General features: G+C 47.9%; 1 protein-coding gene across 1 annotated transcript in view; it reads right to left on the reverse strand.

The window, feature by feature from the left end:
* ARHGEF28 (Rho guanine nucleotide exchange factor 28) overlaps positions 1-15,695 on the reverse strand; it is a 142,393-nt gene that overhangs the window by 120,924 nt on the left and 5,774 nt on the right. The window contains 1 exon segment of the mRNA XM_017350622.3: positions 2,479-2,600. Coding sequence (XP_017206111.2) covers positions 2,479-2,600 — 122 coding nt within the window.

Here is a 15,695-nt window from a genome sequence, read left to right on the forward strand (position 1 = left end):
ACTTCCACGTTCCCTGCAACATTATTCACAAAAGCCAAAATACGGAAGTGTCCATCAACGGACGAATAATTCAAGAAAATACTGTATGTGGGGCCAGCACTGTGGCGTAGGGGGTAAAGCCCCTGCCTGCAGTGATGGCATCCCATATGGGTGCTAGTTCAAGTCCCAGCTGCTCTTCTTCTGATCCAGCTCTCTGCTATGGCCTGGGAGAGCAGCAGAAGATGACCCAAGTCCTTGGGCCCCTGCACCTCCGTAGGAGACCAGAAGAAACTCCTGGCTCCTGGCTTCAGACTGGCTCAGCTCCAGCTGTTGCGGACATCTGGGGAGTGAACTAGTGGATGGAAGACTCTCTCTCTCTCTCTCTGATTTGCTGTCTTTCAAATAAATAAATAAATCTTTAAAGAAAATACTATATTGAAGATCCTCCCCAGCCCCACACCTTTCTCCTTCTCTTTGTGTAACTATTTCAAGTAAATTAATAACTCATTAAAATAAGAAAAGAAGTTCTGGAGTCTTGGTGTACAGAATGGTTAATAATAATTCATTGTACAAACTTGAAATTCACTGGGAGTTGGTCTTAAGTATTCTTGGCATGCACACACACACACACTATGTGAGCTGATGGATATGTTAAATTAGCTTGATTATGGTCATCACTTCATAATATTTTTTAAATATCTATTTATTTGAAAGGCAGAGTTACAGAGAGAAGGAGAGAGAGAGGTCTTCCATCCACTGGTTTACTCCCTAGATGGCCACAACAGCTGGAGCTGGGCCAATCTGAAGCCAGGAGCCAGGAGCTTCTTCTAGGTCTCCCATGTGGATTTAAGGGCCTAAGGGCCTAGGCCATCTTCCACTGCTTTCCCCAGGCCACAGCAGAGAGCTGGATTAGAAGAGGAGCAGCAGGGACTCGAACCAGCACCCATATTGGATGCTGGCACTGCAGGAGGCGGCTTTACCCCCTACACCACAGTGCCAGCCCCCACAATGTATATTAAAACATCACTCCTTGAATATATATATTAAAACATCACACCTTGAATATACACAGTTTTTATTTTATTTATCAAATATCTGAATAAAACTAGAGAACACTGAATAAATAATAATATAGCTGGAAGACACAATTACCCTGTATTTCAAAAGAATGTCCCCAGAGCTCCCCCTTGGTCCCATGCCCTATCCCAGACTTCTATAACTAGGGCTCACATTCAGCTGGTTTACACCAAAACGACTCTACCAGTTATTTACAACTGATTTCCATTCTCATTTATTAGGTTCACTGTCACTCTGAGTACTGCTCCACCCTTTGCCATTGATTCTATGCATTTGTTTTAACAATACCTTTTTTTTTTAAAGATTTATTTATTTCTTTGAAAGTCAGAGTTACACAGAGAGAGGAGAAGCAGAGACAGAGAGAGGTATTCTATCCAATGGTTCACTCCCCAATTGGCCACAACGGCCAGAACTGTGCTGATCCAAAACCAGGAATCAGGAGCTTCTTCCAGGTCTCCCATGTGGGTACAGGGGCCCAAGGACTTGAGCCATCTTCTACTGCCTTCCCAGGCCATAGCAGAGAGCTGGAATGGAAGTGGAGCAGCCAGGTCTCAAACCGGCGCCCATATGGGATGCTGGTGCTTCAGACCAGGGCATTAACCCACTTTGCCACAGCACTGGCCCCTTAACAATGCTTTTTAACACTAATGGAGAAACTAGAGATATTTAACTAAAGGGCTGTGATTGAGATCTAGTATACAGAAACAAAATCTGTAAGTAAGAGTGCAAAAATACACATACTAACAGCAGCAAAAGAAAAGTAAAATGCCAGGGCCCAGTGCTGTGCATAGTGGGTAAAGCCACTGCCTATGATGCCAGCATCCCATATGGGTACTGATTTGAGACATGACTGCTCCATTTCTGATCCAGCTCCCTGTTAATGTGCCTGGGAAAGCAGTGAAACAGATAGGTCTCCACATGGGAGACCCAGAAGAATATTTGGGTTCCTGGTTTAGGCCTGGCACAGCTCCGGCTGTTGTGGCCATTTGGGGAGTGAACCAGTGGATGGAAGACCTCTCTCTCTCTCTCTCTCTCTGTCTCTCTCACTCTCTCTCTCTCCTTCTCTCTGTAATTCTGCCTTTCAAATACATAAATAAATCTTTAAAAAACACAATAGAATGCCTTAATATCAGCACAGATGAATATGTAAACGCATCTTACATGGGGATTAGATATTTAAAGTCAACAGACACAGCAGAGATTTGGCTGTCAAAATTACCCTTGAAAATCCCTCAAGTCTCCTGTAAGGTAGGGAGGTTCTACCAGACCCACCCCTTACGAGCTTCTCAGTGGGGTGAGGTGTGTGCTGTCAGGATGGAAAGCTCTCAGGTAAACCTCCTGACAAGACTTCAGGGCAGCATCCGCAGTGGTAGAAGCAGCACAAGGACGCTGCGTTTCTAGCTCGTGACACTAGGGCCTTACCGGATCAATCACCATACAGTTGGCATAGATTTCATCTCCTCCATTCAGCAGGTCGGAGAGCTGGCCTGCAGCCAGCAATGCCGGGGGGCGCTTGGATGCTTTGAGGGCCTCAAAGGAGCGATCTGGAGGGAGAATGAAAACAGGACAAATAGAGTAGGGGGAATTCATTTCACAGTTCAGCTTTTCACCCTTAGTCAAACCGTAAGGAAAAAAAAATCAAGAATACATTGTTGAAGATGGTGGTTTGCTGTCTTCATATTTTAAGATCTACATGCTGGAATTTTCTTTTCTATATCCAAACTGTCTCAGTTATCTAGGATTATTCATGCAATGATGTATTGAGTGCTTCTAGATAGATAAATATTTTCCCAGTTTAAGCACTACTTTCATCATAAGGATATTTTTTAAGTAAGTTAGACCTTTGCCTTCAATATTCAACATATTAAACCAAATTTCATTTCTCTATATTAATAATGAAGAAATATTAGTGATTACACTGTTATTCTCAGGGCCCAAGGACAGGTTCAGACTCAATGCTTGTTACTAATGTACCCAAAACAGTACAGAGCCTAGCTAGGCATTCCAGCTCGTTACTGCCTGCAGAACATACAGTTTTACATGGCGAGAATTTTCCTCCTGTTTTAATTACAGAAATGGTTGGGCTCACTTCCACATTCTCAACTGTGTTCTAAATAGGTGAGTTACTCAAAGTTGAATCACAGAAAGTTGAGAAGTTACTCTCCTCGTAGGGAACAGAGAAGTTATCTCCTCGTAGGGAACAGAGGGGTGAAGACAATAAAGCACACTGCAGCCAGACAGCCTAGTTTCCTGCTACTTTGACTCATGTTTGAAACCTCCCAAAGGTTTCCCAGAGTTTCTTCACCAATAAAAAGTGGATTATTATTATGCTTTCTTCATAGGGTGGCTGTGAGGATTATGCAAGTCCAAACATGTAGCGCAGTCGACACTAAGTACTCAATAAATATTGTGTATCACTATTATTATTATGAATAGATTAGCAGCCATGTTCTTGGTGAGGTAGGAGGCTATGAGCCATAGTGTTAAACTAATAATATAGTATCCACATCTGTAAATGACTTTAGTAGAGTAGGTCTGATGCTGCACCCATAACAAATGTTGTCTTCACTTCCACCCAACAAGTTTTCTTGAGTGGGCACAAAAGGGATGGGTGTTGCCTCTACTCCATTAGAAATGCCACATGCCCCACTTTCCATCTTACCTTTGTTATCATCCATGGGAATGAATCAGAACATCAGAACACGAAAAAGATTTGTAAACATTGGGTTCACATACCACAAGCAAAATAGCCTACTCTTCCAGAGAATCCTAGATGCCTTACAAAAGTTACAAAGACTCATGTGTTGTACAAGGCAAATGGCCCTCGCTCCAGAGTCTGTGTCTAAATCTACTCCCCCCCAGAATGCCAAGTGAGACTGTAGTAAGGAAAAGTAAATGAAAACATTTTATTGCTATTCTATGATGCATTATTTTATAATAATGCAACATAATATGGGAAAATCCACAAATACTTCTCAAGTACACCTTTATCAATTTCTATATATTTGGATTCTAATTACACAAAAGAATAGCAAATTCCCAACAGTTATAAATTAAGAACCTGACAGAACACCTTCAGTATGTTCAGAGACAATACTTGGACATTTTACAGAATGTTTTAAAAACAATCATAAATAACAACACTCAAAAATAATCCAACCTTAACTACTCTCCAGTGTCATAGTTCACAGACTACAAAATACCCAAAACTCCCAGTACTTTTGGTAGGCTATTTATACTGCTTTCCAAGCACTGCCAAATTAAGATTTCATTGATAACCGGACTGAGCAAAGACCAAAGAAGATACACAAAAAGACAACTGCAAAGAATTGATGGATTTCATTTTAAAAACATAGAACCCGGTGAACTCTGACTCCAAGCCATGTGGCACCAGCGAGTGCACTGCTAGGACACCTGCAGCCACATTCTTAACCACTGAAGAGAACCTGGTGCTCAGACCTCTGACAGCGCACTCACTCCAGGCTGAGCGGGGCCAGAAACCAGCACTGCTCTCATCCACACAGGGAACCGGCACTTGAACTTGAATGGAGTAAACTTCCTCACAGGTACACCCCGGCCCCTGTGGCCAGTCAGAATCCACAGCAAGGTCACATCCAAGCAGTAAAAGGTGGTTGAGTCTGGGCGCTCGGTCCCATCTGGGGTCGAATCTGTTTTCTGCATCACTAATCTGATCCGGGTTTAAGAAAACGATGCAATGTAGTCAGCAGGAAAGGGACACAGTCGCTTACCCTACAATTCTGAAACCTAGAGAGAGAGAGCTCTGAAGACCAAAACATTCGTGCCTAAGTTTAGTTCAGAAACATATTTGGTGCCATCACCCGCCCCAGCACATCAGGACCATGGCCTGACTTAGGCCACGGGGTCACATATGTGCTACTGAACACCGCCGTGCGTGACGAAGGCATTGCCCTAGTGTCTCCCACGGGAGTCACGGCATAAAGTACAAGCACCGGGCCCAAAAAGATGCACAAGTGCCCACTCCAAGCCAAATCCGGTCCCGAGAGTTTCAGAGCAGAGACTGTGGATTCTGCTGTACGAACCACATCTGGTGGTAGACAGCCCTTGTCAAGCTTCTGACCAAATGCACACTGTGGCCATAGCTACGTATCACCTCCATTATTACACGCGTTAGCACTTCTCTTCGGATTGCCTCATCTTTTTTTCTTTAAGCAAATATATGTTTTAAAGAAATATTTTCTCCCCACTGTCGGCAGAAAGCCAGCATTCTCTGTCAAAGTGGAGGGGAGTGTGCACACCAAATGGGGGGAATGAAGTCCTGTTGGGACGCAGGTGCCTACCCACACGGAGAGAACGAGGCCTGCTCTCTCTGCTGGAAAGGAGGTTCCCGAGGATTTGGGGCAGGGGTGCCACGCTGCGACTTCCTCTTTCAATCAACAGGAAGGTCAAAAGCAAGCTGAAAAGGGAACGCCTGCCTTACTATCTGATTCAAGGTCATCTGGCGTTAGGTCGGCCGTGAAGACTTCCCTGAGACAGAAAGCCTTACTTTAGGGGCTGACAGTGACATTACTGCATGAGAGCACAACACAGCAGCCAAAAGGGGAGAAAATCTGTCCCCTTCTAGTTCCGTCACCATCGCCTGCCACAGATTGAGCCTGGTCTCTCACGGCGACTGCCCACATGTTTGAGTCTCTCCCCAGGGCATGCGTGGCCTCCAGTTGCCAAAGGACACCCAGAGACAACAGGTTCTGGAAGGAAACACAAACTGACAGACAGGAACCCGACACCAACAGGATGGCCACTCCTGCAGTAACCTCAACAGGAAAGTGGCCAGCTGCGCTACCTTGTGGCACCCCAGAGAAAAAGCTACAGCGGGATTCATTTCCTAACAAGACTGACTCTTTAAAGGTTTTCAAGAAATAGGACTTTATTACTTCCATGTGCAACGACTGTCGTAGCAACTAAGTGAACAAATATTGGTCCCCAAAAAGGTCCTTCAAGTTCCTTGGCAATGAGCATACAGAAATCATTTACAATGAGAATAACAGCTCTGTTTTAAGCCTATCTTGTAAACAATTTGTCTCGACAAAAAAAGAAAAACGATCTTCATTGTTTGGCTGATGACATTGCTCTTTAATATTTGGTAATCCTACATTTCAAAGACTGTAAAAATAACCAAAGCTGCAAACCTTAAATTAGTGAAAGGCAGTGGGCTGTGATGTTAAAAGCCTGGGCCTTGAAAAAAAAAAAAAAAAAAGAAAAAAAGAAAAAAAAAAAGCCTGGGCCTTGGAGCCAGACTGCCTGGGTTCAAGCCTACTTCACTACCTGTTAGCTGTGTGACCTCGGGTAAATTACTTAACTTCTCTGTGCCTCCATTTCCTGGTCTGTAAAAAGTAAGGATGATGAGACACGTGTCTCAGGACCGCTGTAAGGATTAAATGAGTCCATATTCTAAGTCACTGCCGAAGACTCTGACTCCTAGGGAGCGATGCAAATGCTTGCTAAGATGATGCTAGCAAACACGGTCATGCTTTCATAGTCCCATGCAATTTCGATTCCTGAAAATTAAACAATTTCCTCCTTGGCTATAACTTGACATGTTTTCAACCCCAGACAACTGGAAAACACAGAACATTTCATTTGCTACACGGAGAGTAAGGAAAATCGTGGAAGTTTTATTTCAGACTTAGCTCGCGTCAAGGCATCGTGAAAGCCTGTCCTGGCTACAATAAGTGAAAACATGAAAGGTGAAGAGCAAACGAAACCTGTCAACCCGCCCCCAGGGTCTCCTCCAGGGACTCAAGGAAGAGACCTCAGGACACAGCAGGGGATCCGAGCTTGGGAGCAACTGGGCAGCCAGACACTGGGAGGCTGGGCTTCCCAAGGACACAGGGAGGGCGCGGAAACCAGTGCACCCCTGCTCCAGCCAGTGGAGGGGCCAGCTTCTCTGTGGAGCGTCCCAGGGACAAACCTCGGAGGGGATCCCTGCTCCTCCCTGCTGCGGAACGCGCTCCAGCTAGCTCCACCAGGGCTCCCCACAGCGGCAGTTTTCCTCAGCACGCCCTTGTCCCCCTGGCTGCCCCGGTGAGATGCCACAGAGTGACTGAACGTGGACATGTTTCACCCAGGGAATCGGCACTGGGAAGGGGGAATGGAAAGGCAGCCGTGAGTCTTCCCGTGCTCTGACATGAACAGCACCTCTGCAAGCTGGCTGCTCCTGAACTCCAACTTCCCATTCACAGGGCCTGGCAGCCAGGGGAGCACGCGACCCGCTGCGCTGGTTATGTAACAGACCACACCCAGACACCAGCAAGCCCGGCGAACTGGCTGCTGGCCTGGTTTGGCCCATCCAAGTGCCAAACTCTCGCCGGTTGAAGCCACCTGCTGCGGCTTCTAGTCCAGAAATCGCTCATCCGCGGCTGGACGGATTCGTTTCATTCCCTCATTCTTCCATTTGCTCATTCATTCCCGGCATTTGCTTCCCAACCAAGAACTTGATGAGCACAGCGGAAAGACTCGGTAAGAATGACTGACCACCGGAACCGGATGAGGCTTGGCTGGGAGCTCTGCTCCCAGCACGCCACTGAAGCAGGTAAGTCCTCCTTGGCTACCTGTGACCTTCTCCAGCAGAGCGCTCGGCCAGCGTGCAGTGCCACCTCCTGGGACCTGCGGCAAGAGTTGACAGGGTGGGGGCCTCCCCTCCAGCCTCCAACTCTCTCCAGGCTCTCGCGCACCTTACTGGCCTGTCCCGCTCAGTGCCCATGACTGGTGCTTCCTGACCTTCTCCATCTGGGCAGGTAGCACTGCTGCAGGGTCAGTCCTCCGCAGTGTTCTCCACCCACTCCCGGGGCACCTGACAACACAGCATCGCATACCATCACACGATTCCCCTCCCCAACAGTGCCACCCAAACAGCCAGCACCCATGCCCAGCACTCAGGGCCAACACAGGACTCCTGGTTTCCCTGCTACCCCAGCCGGCTCCTCCCAGCAGCTGGCAGCTCTCTCCCTCCCCGGAGTCTCTCTTGCCTGTTCTTGTTCTTTCCCAATGAAACAGACTCGGAATCTGACTGTTTCTCTTTTGTTTGTTTATTTTTTCAGGTGGCTACACCCAGTTTTAATAGTTTAGCACAGATTTCATTCTAATTTTTCTCCTTTGATCACAATGTTAAGGCTTTCTTTTTAAAGTTTAACAACTTTTTTTTTTTTAAAGTATTCATTTATTTAAAAGCAGAGTAACAGAGAGACAGGTCAGACAGAGAGACAGAGACAGAGAGATCTTCATCTGTTGGTTTACTCCCCAAAATGGCTGCAACGGCCCGGGCTAGGCCAGGTCGAAGCCAGGAGCCTGGAACTCCATCTAAGTCTCCTCTGTGGGTGGCAGGGGCCCAAGCACTTGGGATATTTTCCATTGCTCTCCCAGGTGAATTAGTAGGAAGCTAAATGAGAAGTGGAGTAACCAGGACTCGAGCTGGAGCCCATATGGGACGCCGGTATCACAGGTGGCAGCTTAATCCGCCACAATACCAGCCATAAATTTCAGCACTTTTTAACATTTTGCCACATTCCATTCATATGTAAACATTCTATACAGATACGTACATGCCATCCTTCCTTGAAGACAGAGATTCTAACATCACTAAGCGAGGGGTTCCTGACAACGATCGTAACGTGGGGGAAAGAAGGACATACTGCCACGTACGTGGCATCACTCAGGGAAGCCGTATCCACAACCGTGCACCAAACGAGGTGACGTCCATGAAATCTTACACTCTCTAGGAAAATTAACTTCCAGCAATAAGAGAAAACGCGAGACTTGTCTTCTGTGTCTGGCTCACCTCACTCGGCATGAAGATCTCCAGTTCCGTCCAGTTTCTGGTCTCCTCTGACCCCTGCCACCGTTCTTCTAAGCCAGCCACCACCGCCCTCCCCCTCTGCTACTGCGCCAGTCTCTGAGCTGCTGACCCTACTTTCACTCTCAGCCCCCGGGGGCCCATTCTCCACAACACAGATAAAAAAAAAAAAAAAAAAAAAAAAAAAAAAAAGTCATCCCTGCCAAGCCCACCAACGGCTTCCCTTCCTGTCCTGAGCAAACGCCAAGTGACAGCAGGGCAGACGGTGCCTCCCATAACCTGCACCTGGCCTCCCTGCTACTCTGTGCCCCTGGCCATTTGCACTTGCTGCTCCCCCTGCCAGCACTGCTCCTCCCTGAGTCTCCACGTGCCTTGCTTCCTCACTTTCACAAGTTATCTTGCCAAGGAGGTGCTCCCTGACCATTTGCTCTAAAATGGCAACGTGCTACACCCTCACACCACGCACTGTCACGCCACATGTGACACACTGGCTTACTGTATGGTGTGCCTTTCCTGCCACCTGCGTGCATGTGCCAGAACAGCAATGCTGAATGCTTTGGCACTGCATTCCCAGTGCCTAGAACCCTGCCAGGCACTCGGCAGCTACTCAAGACACACTCCCTGGGGCTATGGATCCCCCGCCGTAAGACAGAAATCACGGAGCAGCTGCAGCTACGAGAACACTCTCATCAGGTCAGTAATGACGTCTCCGATTCAAGGGGTGCTCTTGTGTTTGACCCAACTGCTCTAGTTCAAGTCCAGGTTGTGGTGGGAGTGGCACTGTCCCTCATGCATTCTTTCTTGACAGCCAGGCATTTTGCGACAATGGACTGGGCCTGGCTGACCTGGAGCCTGGGCTCCACCATGGCTCTGACAAACTCCCTGAAGCAGTTGCCTTGCCTGTCCCTCAGAGGTCCCTGCAAGTTTCCACACAGCCGCAGGCCTCCCTGGGTTCCTGCCCCTTGCTGCCTGCCGCTCGGCTTTCTTCCGGAGCCACCGACCGCACTCCGGTGATCAGTGAGCCTGCTCCTCCTGCTAGGGCAAGGAGCTTCGTGGCAGGGGTCTCAGAGACAAAGACTGTGCAGAACACCACGCAGCTCATGCATGTCCTGTGCCTAAGGATATCACTGTTTAATGTCCTGGCTTAAAATATCAAAGTAAAAATTTTTAAATGTTTTAAATTGTGTCTGCCTTTCAAATAAATAAAAAGTAATTTTTAAAGGCGGGGGCAGATGTTCAGTGCAGTAGTTAAGATGTTTTGGGATGCCATATCCTGTATCAGAGTGCCTGGGTTTAAGTCCTATTAGTGTCACTCTGATTCCAGTCTTGCCAATGTACACCCTGGGCAATAGCAGGTGACAACTCGGGTGTTAACAGCAGGTGATAACTTGGGTCTCTATCACCCATGGGAGATCCAGATGGAGTTCTGGCCTCCTGGCTTCAGCCTGGCCCAACGCTGGCTGTTACAGGTATTTGGGGAGTGAATCAGGGATAAAAAATCTGTCCCCCCCCCTTCTCTCTGCCTAGCTCCACTGCCCTTCCAATATGTAAAAATTAAAATACCAAATAGATTACCCTTTTGCAAAAGTAATAATGGGCACATCAAGGAGACTTGCAAAGTAAAGGAAGCAGGAAGAAGATAAGAAAAAGAGAAAAATCAATAAAAGGGAGGAAGTAGAAGCAAAATACAAGGTGCTGCATGAGTCAGCATTTATTGAACAGCTGTGACATACCGAGTAACTATGGACAGGATAATACTTTTTTTTTAAAGATTTTATTTATTTTACTTGAGAGTCAGAGTTACAGACAGTGAGAAGAAGAGACAGAGAGAGAGGTCTTCTTTCTGTTGGTTCACTCCCCAAATGGCTGCAACAGCCGGAGCTGTGCCGATCCAAAGCTAGGAGCCAGGAGCTTCTTCTGGGTCTCCCACGCAGGTGAGGGGCCCAAGGACCCAGGCCATCCTCTACTGCTTTCCTAGGCCACAGCAGAGAGCTGGATTGGAAGAGGAGCAACCAGGACTAGAACTGGTGCCCATATGGGATGCCGGCCCCGCAGGCGGAGGATTAACCTACTGCACCACGGCGCTGGCCCCAGGATAATACTATTCTTGGAGTATATGTCTGGCACAGAAGGTAAGACATTGCTTGGGATGCCTGTATCCCATCTGATAGTCAAGTCCCAGCTCCACTTCCAATTCCAGCTTCTTGCTATTGCACATCCTGGGAAGTAGTGGTGATGGCTCAAATAGTTGGGTCCCTCCCACCGACCTGGGAGACCCGGACTGAGTTCCTAGATCCCAGCTTCAGTCTCACTTGGCCCAGATGTCATGGGCATTTGGAAAATGAACCAGTAGATGAGAGATTTCATCCATCATATGGGAGATTTTCCTGTTTGCCTGTGTTCATTTTCTCTCTCTCTCCTTCCCCCATTTCAAAGAAACTAAGAATAATAAAACAAAATAAAGGCAAAGGGCCACCAAATTTTAATCAATAAATAGGATTGCTCCTATCATAGCCAACATACAAGCACACACACACGGGTCTTACTATGGACCAGGCATGGTAGACATACATGTGCCCATTTGGATCCCAAACAATTCTTTGAAGCTAAGCTATTTATTATTTCCAGTTGTTGCCATCTCACAAATGAAGACATTGTGCAGCCACATAAGTAACTTCCCAAGGTCATACAAGCCCTGAGTGTTAGCTCTGCACAGGCATTCTGCCAGGTAGTTCAAAGAACTTCATTTGATCACTGGGGCCACCGAGTATCCCATGTTTGAACCGAAGAAAATGGCATTTGAGCAATGTCTGGTATTTTCCCATTAAGAAGCTTCACTGTCGTGTTCCTGTGTGACTGCCATCCGGGTTCATTCGCTTACTTCCCAGGCCTGCTACCTACCCCTGGTGACCTGCTGCCGGGATCTGACACTGCGAGCCTTCACCAAAACCATCCATCAGCCAGGAAACACACAGATTCGCTCTGCTCAACGTCACAGCGCCATCCAAGGCACTCGCAGGAAAAGACTGGAAGATAAACTGAGGTGCCAACTGCAAGGGGTGGGATGGACGTAGCTCTGATTTTCCACCCTGTTATCTGTGATTGTGAAATTTTTTTCACCATAATCATCTTCATCTAAAATGAGAGAAGCAAGTCTTCTTTTTTTAAAAATTTGCCTCTTATGTGAAAGAATTCAATTCAGTGGATTATCAATAGGTTTCCAACATCAGATAATATGAAGGGTTCTCAAAAAAGTCCATGGAAAATGCAAGTCATGAACAAACTATGCACGGATTTGAAAAAAAAAATCATGCCGAGATAAACTTGTGGTTTAATTCCTTTTTCCATAAATTCTTTGTGTGTCAATGCGTTGACTGGCAATGTTTGCCCAAGAGTTCATAGGTGTTTTTTAACCACCTGCCATCCTTAACTGTGTAAGGTATTATTCAATCTTCACTTTGTAGACAAGGAAGCTGAATTCACCTGTACCCGTGAGTAAGTGGCTGAGCCAGGACGCAAACACATTTCTGGCAGAGACCAAACCCCATTCCTTATCACTGCGGTGCACTTCTCTACTGTCCCAAACTCAAAGGGACTGGTGCCAAGCTCTGAAGTTAACAGAAAGCCGTCTCCACCAATGGCCTCTGTGTGATCAGCAAGGAAGAAGAAACCTACCCCGCCAACAAAGGGCAGCACTTCCCAGGTAAGCACTCCACACCTCCTCTCCCACCCCTCCTCCAAGGCTCTCTCGGGATTTCCCTAATACTGGTCTTGGCCTTGAAAATCTCTCGGCCTTACTCTCCTGCATGGGGCCTAACGTTTCAGAGAAGACCCTGCCAAATTGCAAAACCATCCCGGGCTCAGGCATTTCCTGTGGGTCACATGCAAGCAGATTCTGGGCGGCTCCAGGCTGCGTCTGGGAGAGCCCCAGAAACCTCTCTCTACAAAGTCTCGGGCAGGAACCTAGACACCCGTGTCACCCTCAGAACTCACCTCTCCTTCCTGGGATTCTGCAAAAACACAGGGCGAGAGGCCAGGCCTCGCAGGTCAGCGCTGTCAGCCACAGTCGCAGTGGGTTCAGAGGTGCTGGGAGGCAGGGCTGCTTCTCTCCCTCCTCTTGGAACGGCGGTTTGAAGCCCCTTCTACTTATATAGCACAACTTGCTGCTCTAAAAGCAGACCCAAGAAAGATCCTGTTCTGCTATTTTCAAAGACCTAATTATCAAAATTATTGAGGGAGGAAAAAAAAGGCCTGCCCTCCTAACACACAAGAGGCACAGGGGGAAGTGGAAGGAGAGAAGAGAGTCCTGGGAGAACAGTTCTCGCCCAAATCTTTCCAAGTGCTCATTCCTAATTATAGCGGCACAAAGTAGCCTTCAAGAGTGCAGATGTTTACGTTTGAGCAAGGACTCTCAAGCGCGTAAATAACTTCTTTCTGTCTCTGCTTCCTTAAGCGATCCGGTAGGTATTCAGGCACGTGTGGTGTGTGGGGCTCGGCGTGATTAGATCCAATCACCACTTCCTTCCCTTCTTGGTGCAGTTCTCTGAAGCCCAGAGCAAGGGAGTCACATAAAGGGAAAACTGGCAACCCGAGGGCGAAAACTAACACAGTATGCAAACACCAGGACAGACTAGAAGGCCCCGAATAACCTAGCGGGACTCAGATACGATCACTTCAAGTGATTACAAACATTCACAAACACATGAGGGCCATGCCACCACAGGTCATCTTCACCAGGAATGCGACAAATAATTCAAACCCTGCAAAATCTCATGGAGAGACATGGGCACACGGGAACGATTCTGCTCATGGTCAAAGTCACAAGGGCCCCCGTTTTCCAGTGCCCTTCTCTATAGCCATACTTGTTTTGGTCCTCCCCCCTCCCCAGATAGCCTTAAACGTAGCTGAGTTCTACTCTGGACAGAGGACCACGTGAGCAACAAAGTGAATCTCCATGGAAATGCAAACTCACTTATTTTGTGTGTGTCTTCAGGAACATTCTCAATGACTGAATGTGAAAGCAAAGTACTGCCTGCCATCCCTTGAAGTGGTTCTGGATTTCTTCTGGTCGAGGACTTAATTCCTGCCTCTAGCTCCACTGCCCAAGGAACTCTGGAGCACCTCCGCTGGGGCGATCACTCAAGAGGGCTGCATGAGGGATTTATGAAAACTCGCAACTAGGACTTTCCATTTTCAGGGATAAAGGACATGAAAGGGAGAAGACAAGTGGCTTCCTTGGCTGTGGAGGGCAGTGTGAAACAGGTGCAGGGCCACTCTGACAGTGAGTGGGTTTTCCCTGCTGCCATTTTGGGCCTGAAAGAGATCACCTGGCAGGCTACCCCATGCGGTCAGAACAACCATCACCAAGACTCAGGGGGAGAGCACGGCCAGGTGGCAGGGTCAGGCTGGGCCTGAGCTGCTCTCGGTTGCCCCAGTAGTGGAAATGGGGTCCCCAAGGTCCCAAAGGCCTCTGGGTAGAGCAACAAGTGACTGAATTTGCACATCTGTGACCTGCCATGGGGGCCTCCTGGTGCAAAGGAAGAGACCCCACGGCAGCAGCCAGGACAGAGATTCTAAGATTTCTATAGTGTAAGAGCCGAACCCGGGGCGGGGGGTGGTGCGAGTCAGGATGAGGCCAGCGGAGAATGACCAGGTCCTCACCAACACCCAGGACAGGATCCCAGCCGCAGTTCGGTTACAGATGCCTGAACAGCCAGTCATAAAGCTGTTCAGGCAAGAGCCAGGAAAGAGGAAGGTCAGGGAAGGGCCAGGCCAGGAGGACCCAGCGGCTGCGTGCATTCAGGAATCAGGCCTCCCCGCCAACCACCGCCCCACCTCCACCCTCTACCCTCACCAGGAAGCCACATTCAGTACTGGCCTGGCTAGGAAAGGGGGAAGGGGAAGAAATCTGAGACACAGCGCAGTTACCCAAGACGACTGTTTACATCAGCGCATGAGACCAAGTTTTCTGTATCGGGCTAAAGTGCTCCACTCCTCTGCCCTGCTTCACTGCCTACAGGGTAGGCAAAAGACCAAGTGACCACACAAGAAAAATAGAGCATTTGGGTGTTGTTTGGGCTAATCAATATTTACTCCTGGTTTCTGGGATCCAGGCCCTTGGAGAGGTCAGCCAGTCCCCATCTTCAAGGAATTCAGTGACTTAGGGTACAGATGTTAAATAATAGCTGCAATCAGCTCTGGGAGGACTATTATAAAAATATACACAAGGCAAACTGGCACCAAGGACATAGCATTAGGCTCTAAGGGAATTCGGGAAGGCTTCCTGGGAAAGGACCAGCAGCTGCACCTTGAAGGACGAGCTGCAGATTTCTAGGTAGGGGAAACACTGACCTGGCAGAAAATAAAAGGGGAGGGAGGAGATTTATTAAAGCCACGTGAATTCACAGAACTAGAAGAATTTAACGTCCAGCTCTTGAGACAGTAGGAACCTGGTCAGCCACAGAAGCCTGAGACTAGGACAAGGGCTCAGAAGCTAGTAGGACACTATGAACGTTCCTTCCAATGAACAACTTCTTCCCAAGAAGGAGGACTTCTTCCTCCCAGCTCCAGTCTGAAAAAGCCCAAAGAAGGATTCTCACTGGTCACATTTGGGTCATATGTCCATCTTGAGCCAGTCACTGGCCAGGCAAGTACTACATGCAGTTGGCCCATCTGGGTGGGATGCTGATCTCGACGTACCCAGGAAGGCAAATTGACATGAGCAGTTGATGGCATCATTTGGACCTGTGGCCAGAGTAGTAGAAGAACCACCCCTAAAGGACGTGAGTGCTGTTCAGGGAAGGGAAGA

Source organism: Oryctolagus cuniculus, chromosome 14 (assembly GCF_964237555.1).
Source record: "Oryctolagus cuniculus chromosome 14, mOryCun1.1, whole genome shotgun sequence".
Taxonomy (NCBI): Eukaryota; Metazoa; Chordata; class Mammalia; order Lagomorpha; family Leporidae; genus Oryctolagus; species Oryctolagus cuniculus.